General features: G+C 34.4%; 2 protein-coding genes across 2 annotated transcripts; both read right to left on the bottom strand.

Annotated features, from left to right (window-relative positions):
* Positions 1–679: 679 nt before the first annotated feature.
* LOC118037903 (katanin p60 ATPase-containing subunit A1) lies at positions 680–7,037 on the bottom strand. The gene is made up of 7 exons (XM_035044059.2): positions 6,560–7,037; positions 5,995–6,466; positions 4,038–4,232; positions 3,570–3,814; positions 3,034–3,192; positions 2,800–2,887; positions 680–1,192 (listed from the first exon to the last, which is right to left on the bottom strand). Exons 1-7 carry the CDS (start codon positions 6,700–6,702, stop codon positions 911–913), a joined length of 1,584 nt encoding a protein of 527 aa, XP_034899950.1. The 5' UTR covers positions 6,703–7,037; the 3' UTR covers positions 680–910.
* Positions 7,038–11,613: 4,576 nt separating this feature from the next.
* On the bottom strand, positions 11,614–12,979 carry LOC118037893 (uncharacterized). Its single transcript, XM_073408356.1, has 2 exons — positions 12,745–12,979; positions 11,614–11,858 (listed from the first exon to the last, which is right to left on the bottom strand). The coding sequence occupies exons 1-2, from the start codon at positions 12,977–12,979 to the stop codon at positions 11,614–11,616; spliced, it is 480 nt and encodes a 159-aa protein (XP_073264457.1).
* Positions 12,980–13,201: the final 222 nt, after the last annotated feature.

Consider the following 13,201-nt stretch of genomic DNA (forward strand, 5'->3'; position numbering starts at 1 on the left):
TGGGGCTAGTTGCTATTAAATGGAATACTCCAAGCACAACAAGAAGAGATGTTGCGACAGCAAAAAAAATAAAACAAGTCCTCTACTTGCAAAATCTTGAGCCATGGTTGATGTATGTATTCTTGATAAGGATTGAGTTGCTAAAAGCAAAACCCTGTTTTTGCTTATATAAAAACTATATCATTTTCTAGATTTTAAAGCTAGCAAACCGAACCTAACCGAACCAAAAGTGAATTAATTTAAACTGGTTTTTAATTTTTAATTCAATTCGGTCAAAAAAATTTTAAAAAAATAATTTTAATTTAATTATTTATTTTAATCCAGAACCAGATAAGTACATGTTAGCATACTTAAACCTCGGGGGGATTTAAAGAACACCGTTGGTTTACTTTCCTGCCGGTCTGGTCATTTATGTCCGCTCACGGAGAGGGTGTTGTGAACCAACAACAAAATTTTCTCCCCAATTTCCCCTCCATTTTAATGTCTCCCTCACCTTCCGAACAACAAAAAATCACATTCCCCAAAATTTCTTTCCTTTCCTTTCCTTCCCTTCCCCGACATTTTGTGCTCTCACAAACACATCGTTAGTTAGCTCAGGGGAAAATTCTATACAACCTGCAGCGCAGGGGATTTGTCAACCACTACTAGTTATGCATAGATTATTCTTTTGCAGTGTAAATGGTTAAATCAGCACTGTATATATCCAGCCAAACGGGCAAGAGGTTGTCAAAAGGAATTCCATTACATTACAGGAGGTTACAGCAATAACACAATAATATTAGCCCTTTCCAACAAATGGGTTACAATCAATCAAATCAATGCCAAAATACAAATATCATACCCAGTGAAACAAGTGTAAAGAAAATACCAATCAGCAGGAGTCTTCATCTCAAGATGGGTCTCATCTCCCTCAGGCTGATCCAAATTCCGAGAACCACTTCTCATGCTTCTCGATATCTGATTGGGAAACACTGCGCTGAACCTTCCGCAAGGCTTCTTCAAAATCACACATTGCAACAGGATCGTTTGAAATCTCATCCTTAGGCATGTTCTTAATTTCATCTCGTGTCTTGCCTGCTATCTTTCGCCTCATCCCATTTAAAGAAGCATCTCTGCACACATTAGTTAGATCATCTCCACTGTATCCATCTGTCCTGCGAGCAACCTCATCGATATTGACATCAGTGGACACCTGTACAATAACAATGTTAATCATGTGTACTCTTTATGGTTCCTCTGCGCTTCACATTGAAGGCATCAAATGGACTAGCATGGTTGAGATTGTCATTTACAGGGAACCTTGTTAACAACACTGAACAGCAAAATAAGGGAATAGAATCAAACCCAAGAACCAACTTGAGCTCTACATAAATCAAGGATCTTATTCCTGGAAAGCAAACTTCGGGTCATTTTGGGATTGTAGTAACGGTTGCGATTCAAAGTGTTTTTTGCTTAGAAATGCATCAAAATTATGTTTTTTTTTTTTTTTAAATCATTTTTAAGATTAGCACGTCAAAACGATTTGAAAATATAAAAAAATAATAATTTTTTGCAAAAAATAATTGAAATTTGAGGGAACGCGGTTGAACCCAAACAGACTCTTCATATATTTTGAATGAAATGACAGTAGGTCACACAGACAGAATGAGTTTGTCATACAACCAAAGTATAAGAGTGCAGATCATATGATCAAGAAATGATATATTAAGCCGTTTCATAACCGAGGAATTATTGAAAATCAACACAATGGCTTCATAGTATCAATGCTGTTGCATGAAATTATGAAGATATATCAAATATGCTCTATTGAATGTGTAGCTCTATGTTATAAATGCTAAATCCATGTTTAGGTAACATGTGTTATGAGTTATGACCCAAAGTCAAGAGCATCCAAATGAGTAGCCTACAGACATTGATCGGAAGTTCTTGCAATAAATCTACAATGGCTAATCAATCTGCACCTTCTGGCACAGTGCTCTCTTTCCAAACAGCCCAATGTCTGGCTAATCAAGGTTACCTAACAAGGCCTCACAAAATTTACAAATGACAGATAATGCAGCCCTTTCATTCAACTCTTTGTTATCCACAACAATTGACTGGATTTGGTACCATAGACAAGTGAATCAGGTAAATTATTTGTATGATTCGGATTTTTCTTATATTCTCTTTACTCCTTCATTCAAAAAAAGAACAACCAAACTAGAAACTAAAAACTGTCACTTGTGAATAATTCAAATTGGAATCATGCAGAATCCTACTCAGCTATTGTCCACTTCCAGTTTCCATTTGCCACCTTATGCCGCTTAGAATGGCAGTTTAACCTCAACGTTCGCTCAATTACATAGTTTATTATTAAGTGAAGGAATTTCCATCAAACCATCATATAGATTTTGATTACATGCTCAATTACATGGTTTATTATCAAGTGAAGGAATTTCCTTCAAACAATCATACAGTTGTTTACTACATAAAATGAAATGAGCAAATTCCATGTTACAGTTTATTCCTACTTTTAGAGAGATATTTGCCTACTCTAGCAAAAAGTAATGTTCTTCGAAAGAATTATTTACACAATTGTCATTATTCTTAAAAGGAATGGGGAACAAAACAAAGGAAAGGGCTAAAGGTATATAGATCAATAGCACCAGGTGACAAAGTGAAGTGTGGCCTAACAACAACAGCACAAAGAATTATTTACCTTGATCCAGGCTCTGTATTATATACCATGAATCGAAGTGGATAAAGACCTTAATCTAATAACACTGCAAAATACAATATCAATTGGCACAATCAATTTACCTCGACAGTTTTCAAATTAATCCTAATAAGCTCCTTACGACTCTCAAAATTTGGAAGTGGAATATATATACGCTTCTCCAACCTCCTCCTGCATTGCATTTACATCACATAAGAGAAAGCCAAAGTAATGAGGATGCTGTTTAACATCTTGGACAGATTGCCATTTAGGATAGATCTTAGAATTCCAGAATGCAAGAAAATCAAAAAATATTTACGAGAAGACAATGAACAAACCTCAGTGCTTCATCTATGTCCCAAGGAAAGTTAGTAGCAGCCAAAACCATCACTATTTTCCGGCTGCCATCTTCGCCAGTGGAACTATTGTTTACACCATCTACCTGAACCAGAAGTTCAGATTTGACCCTTCGAGATGATTCATGTTCCCCTGAAGCCCTGAAGAATTGAAGTCATACAAAACCAGATTCAATCTTAATGATGGAAAAAAAAATTAGTTCAACAATCAGTTCATACACAGCAGAGCAAACAACTTCAAGAATCTGAATTCATGAGCAGGAAGAGATCTGTGTGTGTGGGCGCACGTGGGCGTGTGTGTGTGGGAGAGAGAGAGAAAGAGAGAGAGAGAGACTATAGGTGTATTAACAATTCAAATTAGAATTTATACATTAACTTCACACACTTGCGACATATACAGAGCACATCAAATTTTAATGCAGATTAAAATACCTAACATGATAAAAGATTTAGGGATATAGCATGCTATCATAGTGTACTGAAACTTTGACCTTCATGAGAATGGATGATAAACTCACCCCCTAGCATTGCATAGAGAATCAATCTCATCAATGAAAATAGTACTTGGTGCATAAGCTCGTGCTAGATCAAACAAGCACCGAACCATCCGTTCACTCTCCCCACGCCATTTTGAAGCTAATGTAGCAGATGAAACATTGAAAAATGTTGTACCACACTCAGTAGCAACAGCTTTAGCAAGTAGCGTCTTCCCAGTACCAGGAGGGCCAAACATAAGAACGCCTTTCCAAGGTCTCCTGATTCCCTGCCCACAAAAAATATAATTAAGACAAGAAATGAAAAGGCCTATAACATTAGCTAGACCAAGGATCTATGTTGATAAAAACATATTTCAGCATATGGTAAGATATCATCTCAATTTCAAAAAAACATGATGTGCAGGATTTATAAATTAAAGAACCTAGAAACACCACATGATGAGAAAGCAAACTACAATTATAATTCAGCTTCAACCATGTAAAGAATACCTGGAAATATTCAGGCATCCACAAAGGAAGGACAACAGCTTCCTCCAGAAGTCTTTTTGCTTCGCTGAGTCCTGCAACATCATCCCATCTTACACCAGGAGTAGTTTCCAAGACATCCCTTTCAAGCATCTCAGCCAAGTCAGGATCTGGTCCCTCATATTGTGGCCTCCTCTTTCCATCTTCAGCATCACCATTCTAGCAATTGCACTTGCAAATAAGTTCATACGATGAACACAAATCTAGACATGAAACAAATATAATAAAGTATAATTCACATCATATTTATTACTAGGAATCTTATGTTAAATCACTATGTGTGACACCAAATGACAAGAGTAATATAGACTAAACATTCCACAAATAGTTTAAAAAAATTGAAAAGTTAAAAAGAAAAGAACCCCAAGAAAAGGTGTAGGCGCAATCCATCTGATTATATAAAATAGGAATACTCTACAAATTAGCAAATATTGAGCCTATAACTTTCTTCATAATTCCAACATTACTATGTTGTTCTCCGTAACCACATGCATTCTGTTTGTGATGTCATCAAACAGGTCTTCATTTACCATCTGAACAATGTTGCCATGATTATTCCAACTATCTAGCAGTTAAACCTATAAAAAAACACTACAACCCCCTCCTTTCTTATCAATATCCAGCAAACAACCTAATATGGATATGCACATGACATGACTAATAAGAATTGAATACACATAACAAGTACAGAAGAACTAAAAGAATATGCTTTGACTCCTGGGTCCTGGGAGAGAAAAATGGTGATAATTATATCAAAAAACAGGATCATGAGATTGTTTTCATTCAAATTTACATTTCCCCCACTGGAACTCAGTTGAGAAGGTTGAAAAGGAGAGGTTTGAGTGGAAAACAGGTTTCTATTAACCCCACTTTCTTGTTACATTTCCATCCCCAAGAAAATATGGTTTTTCTTCCCTCCTCTATCACCTAATCATTCTATTAAAGAGTCATAACAAGGGTAAATACATTGAAATCAAAACTAAACTTGTTTGAAAAAATATAAAGTTGAAAAGGGAGAATTTGTGGACATCTGCAATGCTAATATCTGAGAAACATTTGAAAGGCAAACTCCTGTTAGGATAAAACTAAACAGAATACAGCCACATGTACTTTTCTTTTTCGTTTTCATTTTAGATAAATAAAATAAAATTTATTACAGTGATGGAAGAGAATAATTTACAAAAAGAGAATAAGACAACCTCCCAAATAACAAAAAGAAACAGTAATCTAGTTCAAAATAATAAAGCACTCCGATCCATTTGTATATCTGCTAAAGAAGTGCCTTCAAAATCATGACAATACAATGAAGCCAAGAAGCATATCCTATCGCACAACAGCTTCTTTAACAAGAGATGGTAATTAAAAATCCTCTCATTCCTCTCCATCCAAATGCGCCAAATGATAGCACTGACAGCACATCGCTATAAAATGTCATGATCTTTCTGCCTTCCAAAACCCACAAAATAAAACCTCTTCCACTCCCCTCGAAAAAATCCAAGATTCATTACTTAAGAGAAAGATCTAAAGACTATCCAAACAGAAGCAAAACAAAAGGACAACAAAAGAATTCAACCAATTCTATTCTACCACAGGTATTGTTTCCTGCTTGCCAATATTTGTCACTTGCATCGAGTATATTAGCACCATAGAAATTCCAATCTAATATATATATATATATATATATATATATATATATATATATATATATATATTGAGTTTCTGCACGAAAAAATGCATTTCCAGATGCTAGAACCATAAATTTTGACATCCAATTAACATAAATTTAAGCTGGGGCAAAAGAATTCGCAGACTCCAAAGCAGAATATGCCAGCAAAGGCAAACACTATTTCACTTTTTTTTTAGAATAAATAGTGAAGAATGCTGCAAATACTTGTACTACCATGGACAGGAGACAACTTACAGCTGAGTCTCCTCTTCCAGATTTTCCAGTGCCAGTGCCTTTCTTTCCAGCTGTCGACGCTCTGACTCCCGAATTCACCCTACTTGAAGCAGCGGTCTTGGCACCACGTCCAGTGGTACCCGTCCTAGTGGTAGCACCACGAGCCCAGGCCCCATCTTGTGGCGACTTCCTTAAACCTACTTGGGAAGCTCTAGTGGGTCTCCTGCTGGTAGTGTCCCGACTGGGCGGCCTCCAAACATCAGGATCATCGATGGGAGCGGCAGAGGAAGTAGGGTACTCATCTAATGGCTGGAAAACAAAGGAAGATTTAGCATGAATGGGGGGAGAAGCAACGCGCCTGGCAGCAGGAGCTTCCTTAAAAGCCCTTCTCTCAGCATCCAATTGTTTTACAATTTCAGTCTCCTCGGAAAGGGATTTCTTCAGATTCATCCATTTTGTACGAATTAAAGGGTCGTCAAGCGTCGTTAGATGCCTGAGAAAAATAAACATTATTAATTTAGATCCAAACAACTATTTATAAGCAGAAGCAGAAAGAGATAGAGCATGTGTGTGTGGGTTTAGATACTTGTTGATCTGAGCAATGGCACCATCGAAGAAGATAATGGAAGTGTCATAGAGGCCTTCAAGAGCATATTCTCTTGCCAATTTCAAGTGATCTTGTAAGCCACTTAGCGCCGCCGTTGCTGGTGAACTCCCACTCCCCACCATGTTTGCTTTCTCACAATAGAATCCCTAATTTCTAGCCTTTCATTACCTCTCGACTCCAGGCTCCGGCTAGTTTGGGGGGCGCAGGGGATTGATCTCAATGAAAATTACAGGATTGACCTTGCTTGCTTGCTTCCCTCTTCTTCTTGTAGTTCTACTGTGTGTGTTTGGTGTGTTGAGTCTTTCTAGTCCTGGTGAAGTAAAAACTTTGTCGTCTGTGGTTTACGGCGGAGGAGGAGGAGGATCCTGGGATATGTGCTCAACGATTTTTTTATATTATTATGGATACAAGAAACGGTGACGTTTCTTATAAATTAAGTGTAGGTTTGTTTATTACAAATAAAATGGGATAGTAGAGTCCGGGCCTCTCTCTCATTTGTATTGAAGGGGGAAGCATGCAGTGGTTATGATGTCATGTTTCACTACGGACACCCTCACGGACTTGCACAATGAATTAATAAATTTGCCTTTTATTGGCAAATTCAAATAACTTAGTTTGGGGGTAATATAGCTTTTCTATTATATATATTTATTATTATAAAATTGAATAGAAGTATATTAGTATTTTTTTTCACTAAATATACTTTAAAAAGCAAAATTTAAATAACTTTTGTACTGGGGTATTTTTTTAATTTTCAATTTAAATAACACATTAAAATGTTTACATTATCCTTCAAGGCAAAATCATATAGTTGTTGTCTAGGGTTTTCCTTTTCTTTCTCTCTTGGTTTTTTTTTATTATTTTTCAAGTTGAGTAAAGGATTAGTTTGGTCTTTGGGTACATGTAAAAAAATAAAAAATAAAAAGTCATTGGTATATACGAATGGAAGGAGCCCAGCTTTTCTGACGACAAGTTTGGACTCATCCAACGACCAAACACCACCTTCTATGATGGCATTCGTAACAGCTCACAAAGGTCTTTCTAGTGGGTGGCATGTGCCAATGTTCGACCACCGGCACGGTTTTAGTAGACTTCTTTCTTTTAATTCCTCATTTCTCTCTCTTTTCCTTAAAAAAATACAAAAATTTTCTTTTTATTTATGGTTTTAATTTGGTCCTTATTATTTTTATTGCTATTTGTTTTGTTTTTTATGCTTGTTGAAGCTTTTTTTCAATTTTGTCCCTAAGCATTTTATTCCATTTAATTTTTATATTCAATTTGGCTCACGTTCTTTTTATTGCAATTTTTTTTAATTCCTTTCTTGATTTATTTATGTTTTTCAGTTTTTTCCCTCAACATTTTATTTGATTTAATTTTTGTATTCAATTTTGGTCCTTATTTTTTTTATTGATATTTTCTTATCCCTTTCTTTCTCATTTATGTTTTTTTAATTTTATCCCTTAATCTTTTATTTCATTTTTTTTTTTTTGTATTCAATCTTGATCCTCATTCTTTTTATTGCTATTTTTTTTTTTATCATTTTCTTAATTTTTTTTATTTTTCAATTTAATCATTGATTATTTTCTTTCATTTAATTTTCATACCAGATTTGATCCTCATTATTTGATTGCTATTTGTTTTATTTTTATTTTTTGATGATTAGGAATTTTGCTTTGTTATTTTTATAACAAATTTGATCCTCATATCTCGAATTATGAGTTAACCAGGTTAAATCGGGTTTTTTTTAAAAAAAAATTTAATTTTATCATTTGACATTAGATTATTGAGCTTTTAGTTTTGTATTTTTTTGCTTTTCTTTCATTAAGGTTATCTTGAGTCACAAGTTAGTTAAGTTAACTTGAGTTAACTCTAGTTTTTGTTCAATATTTTCTTATTGATTTAACTTTGGTGTTTTTTATAGATTTTTTTGTTAACTTTCTTTTATTACAGTCTCATATCGTATGTCGTTGGTTAGTCAATGCAATCTAGATTGATTTGGGTTTTTTTTCTGATATTTTTTTTAAAATTAAATTATTTTTTTTTATCCTTTGATATTTTATTATTAGACCTTCAACTTTGTGAATTTTTTTGCCTTTCTTTCTATAGGTCTATCACGGGTCACAAGATAGTCAAGTTAACACGGGTTAAGTCAATTTTTTTTTCAATATTTTGTTTAGCTTTGGTCTTTTTTCTAGGCTTTTTGTTAAAATTTTATTTTTTTTAACCTAATATTATATTACGGATCACAGGTTAGTCGAGTTAACTCAATTTTTTTATGTATTTTTTTAAAAAATATTTTAATTTCATTATTTTACATTAGGTTATTAGACCTTGAACTTTCTGATTTTTCTTTTGCTTTCCTTTGTTTGGGTCATCCCGAGTCACATGTTAGTCGAAATAACCTAAGTTAACTTGATTTTTTTCTTTTTTTTCTTATATATATCAACAAATAATTTAAATTAACTAAAGTTGAATCGGGTTATCATCACCGATATCCTTTTTTTGCATTAGAAAATTTAACTCGACCAGTGGTATAGCAACCTATCTAGTATATACTAAATTTTGTTGCCTACACTATACCACGGAGCGGGTCAATTTTTTTTTAACTTAAAAAAAAAAGATATTCAAATGGCAATAACTTGAGGGAACTATTTTAACTTGACTAACTTGTGCTAAAGAGGAAGAGAAAAAAATAGAAAGCTCACAGCCCAATGTTAGAGGATAAAATAAATAAAAAAACAAAATAATGAGGACCAAATCTGATACTAATGAAAGAAAATAATGAGGGATCAAATTGAAAATTAAAATAAAAAAAGCAATTAAAAGAACAAGAATCAAAATTTGATAAAAAAAAAAAAACAAATGAAATAAATGTCAAGGGAAAAAAATTAAAAGAAACAAAAAAGAAAAGAATAAAAAAAAGAGTGATTAAAAAATAAGGACAAATTTGGAAAAAAAATGAAAAAAAATGCCAAGGGATAGAATTGGAAGAAAAAAACAGGAAAGGGATACAAAAAAAAAAATTAAAAGAATAAGTACTCTGATATAAAAACAAAATAAAATCAAATGGAAAGGGATGAAGCTAAAAAAAAATCAAAACAAAGAAAAACCAATCAAAACAAAAGGGATAATAATTGAATTTTTGCTTCATTGCTTTTTTTTTTAAAAAAAAAATAATATCATTTTTACTTTTTAGCTAAATAAAAAATCAAACGATTACCTAGGGATAAATCATGTCAAAACCCATTGATTTTTTTTTGCAATTACTTTTTTTTTTTTATCAAAAGAATATCATTTTTACTTCATGCGCAATAAAAAATATGATTAACCTCGGTAGCCCTGGTCATTGGACCCAACTTGTGACCTGAGACATGATGGATGTCAAATCTCAGGTTAGGTTTTAAAAGCATAATAAAAACATAAACACCAAATATGATATGAAAATTAAATGAAATTAAACAATGAATGATGAAACTTCCAAAAAAAAACAATTAATCAAGAAGAGAACTCAAAATAAAAGGAATTACAATCATAAAAATGAGGATCAAATTTAACAAAAAATAAATTAAAATCAAATGATTATGAATTAAATCGAAAAATAAAATCCAATAAAAAAAATCAAAAGCAAAATAAATAAGAATTAAAAAAATAAGGATCAAATTTGATAAATAAAAGCATAAAATATCAAATGTCAAGATTGAAATTGAAAAACAAATAAATCAGAGATAGAAGACACAGAAAAAAGGAGGGGAGAAAAATTATCATTGGAGTTTCGCCGTAACTCGGAAGATGATAGGCTCTGGCCCAATTTGTAAAGGGTGGTGCAAGGCTTCAGACATCACTCTAGAAGTCGACTTGCGACCACTAGAAGGCACCGCACGCACCTTTTAAAAGGCATCGGCGGCTTCTACTTTTTTTTTTCTCAAAATACCAGAATACCCATGACCTTACGCAATGCAATAAAAAAAATAAGGTTAAAAAATCAAAAATACCCCTTGACCTTATAAAAAAAAAGTTGACCTAAGAGCTATTAGGTAATTAAACTGTATAAAAAATGTAAAAATTTCAAAATATTAGTTGTGTTTTTATCCAAGGGTATTGGCATAATTATATTATTCAATAAAATATGAAAATACTACATCCCGAGTGGGTGTTCAATCCTTTAGTTTTTGAAAGGTAAATAATTATTTTACAGTAAATTATGATTATACCGTTCGCAATCCAGTGTTTTGACGGTGTAAGTAAGGGATTGCTGGCCGTTAGGGTTTACGTGGGGCCCATTATTTATTGTTAGATCCAACCCATCATCTATATATCTAACATTTTTCAAAATTCCAAATCTTACGTTTTCGTTTCACCCACCGCCACCACTCCTCCCCTTTTTCCCCTTTTCTTCCTCGCCTCGAAGATTTAAAATGAAAAGGAAGAAGACACAGAGACCAACCGTTGCTTCAAACGTTTCACTTTCAACTTTTTCTTCGTTTTTAACCACAAATGCGAGGGCTCATCATTGCATGCTTTCTTCTTTCACCATTTCTGTTGGAAAATAGATATCATCATGGCATGGAACATTACTTTCTGGTTTTTGCCATAATTCAAAGTCTCTTTCTTCCCCTTTTCTTCTTCTTCTTCTTCTTTCATTTGAAGCTGTATACCAAGGCACGCATGGAAAGAACAGACAGAGCATGTTTACGTTGTCCTCATTATAGAATATTATGTATTGCCTTTCACTGCTGTCATTTGAACTATTTTCATCGGAACCGCTCACTTTGCATCGGTTTCTTTTGATATCAACGATCAATGTGTCTCTGCCAATTTTGAAGTACCTTCATTTGACAACAACATGATTATCAACGTAAAAACATCAGATAATTTAATTCATCAGCACGCGACGGCGCCGGTCATGCCAAACCGGCTATCTGGCTTTCAATCTTGAAGTTATTCACTGTAAAAATGATTAGTGTCAATCCACAACCACATTGCTTACCAAATCTTCCGATCCTCTCCTCCGTCTCTCTGCAGCAGCTTTACAATTATTCTCTGTCAGGCCTCCCAAAGAGAGAGAGCCTAGGATGCCCAGGACATCCACATGCACCTCCCGGAATCACAACCACCCCGTGCCTCGTAGCAAGCCAGCGAACAACCTTATCATCATCCACATACTGTTCTGGAAGCTTCGCCCATAGGTAAATTGCACCTTCTCCACCTTTCACAGCTCCTTCGCGCAACGTGGAAAGTGCTTCCAGAATTATATCTCTGTTCTTGACGTGGTCTTCACCTGCTTGGTCACCCACTCAGGTCCCATTTGTAAGGAATAGAGGGCTAGGTGCTGTGACAGTATTGAAGCACAGATTGGTATGTTGTCTTGAGAAGTTGAGTTTTGGAAACCTGCAGGCATTAATTAACACATTTAGCTGGTATTGACTTCAAGAGCAGACATCAATTCATGACTTCAAGAGCAGACATGATCAAGTGTGTTTGGTAACGTGGTGCACCTCACTACCAAACGGGCGGTTGCAAAAAAGTCAAGACATAATCCCCAGCATCACATAACGTTAGAGCAAGATTTACGAATGCCTGTAATTGAGAATATAACAATAATTCATATTCTAGAACATGTGTGGATGGAGACAGCTGGCTATAGAACAGAAAGAACAACTATTTCTACAACTCAACGAAATAATATAGTGGAAAATAAAGTTTTACAGACATAATTCTTGACTTTTTACTCTTCTCCTAAACCTAAATGCTTCTGGGAATGAGTAACACATGTTTAAGAATCCCGGAAACACCTGATTTGCTCCTGCAGTAACCATAACTGAAGAGTTCACCATCTTATTTTCCTTTCACAACTGCAAAACAAAGAGAAAGAAGGTATTAGATAATGTGTTAGCAAATCTTCAATACCAAGGGCATGTAGCTTTTGGTAAGATTGTTAAGGCTCCCAGGAATTCCAAATGTTCTAACCAAGCGAACAGCTCCACTAAAGAGTAAAGCAGGTGAAGTTACTAAAATAATAGAGAGGGTATATATAACAGATAACAGTGACCAAACGACAGAAACATTTACATCTCAAATAATCACAGCTTGAGCATTAAACAATTGAAATGCAGCAGTGAGAAGAGAATCAAATGACCTCTGCCTGCCTTTCATATGTCAATGACCAGAACCATAGCATAAATCATCCAGTTGGAAACATGCTGAATGTTCTGAATCACATTCCTTCTGCATTAATCCCTCCTTGAGTTCAGGAATACCTTCATCAGCTCCATGACGGCTAATTGAAGGCTCCCATACCAGTTCTTTCACCTTATTCAACGCCTTTCTGGGTGGTTGCCAATAAACCACCCCCTGTACCACATGAAACAAATCAATCAATTGCCAATAAATTTCTTCCATCTCTAGTGCAATGAAGGGATTAAACCACTTATATTTAGCTTTATTAATGATGAAAGCACAATACGTAAAACTAGCTTGCTTTAGTTGATGAACAATAAGATTTAAATTAAAGCTAAATATACGTCATTGATACACATTTCTAAATGTGAAACTGCCCTTCTAGCAATTTGGCAAAGAATTTGACTATACAATCTATGCCAAGAAGATGAAAAATACAGAGCA

The sequence above is a fragment of the Populus alba genome, chromosome 3, assembly GCF_005239225.2.
Source record: "Populus alba chromosome 3, ASM523922v2, whole genome shotgun sequence".
NCBI lineage: Eukaryota > Viridiplantae > Streptophyta > Magnoliopsida > Malpighiales > Salicaceae > Populus > Populus alba.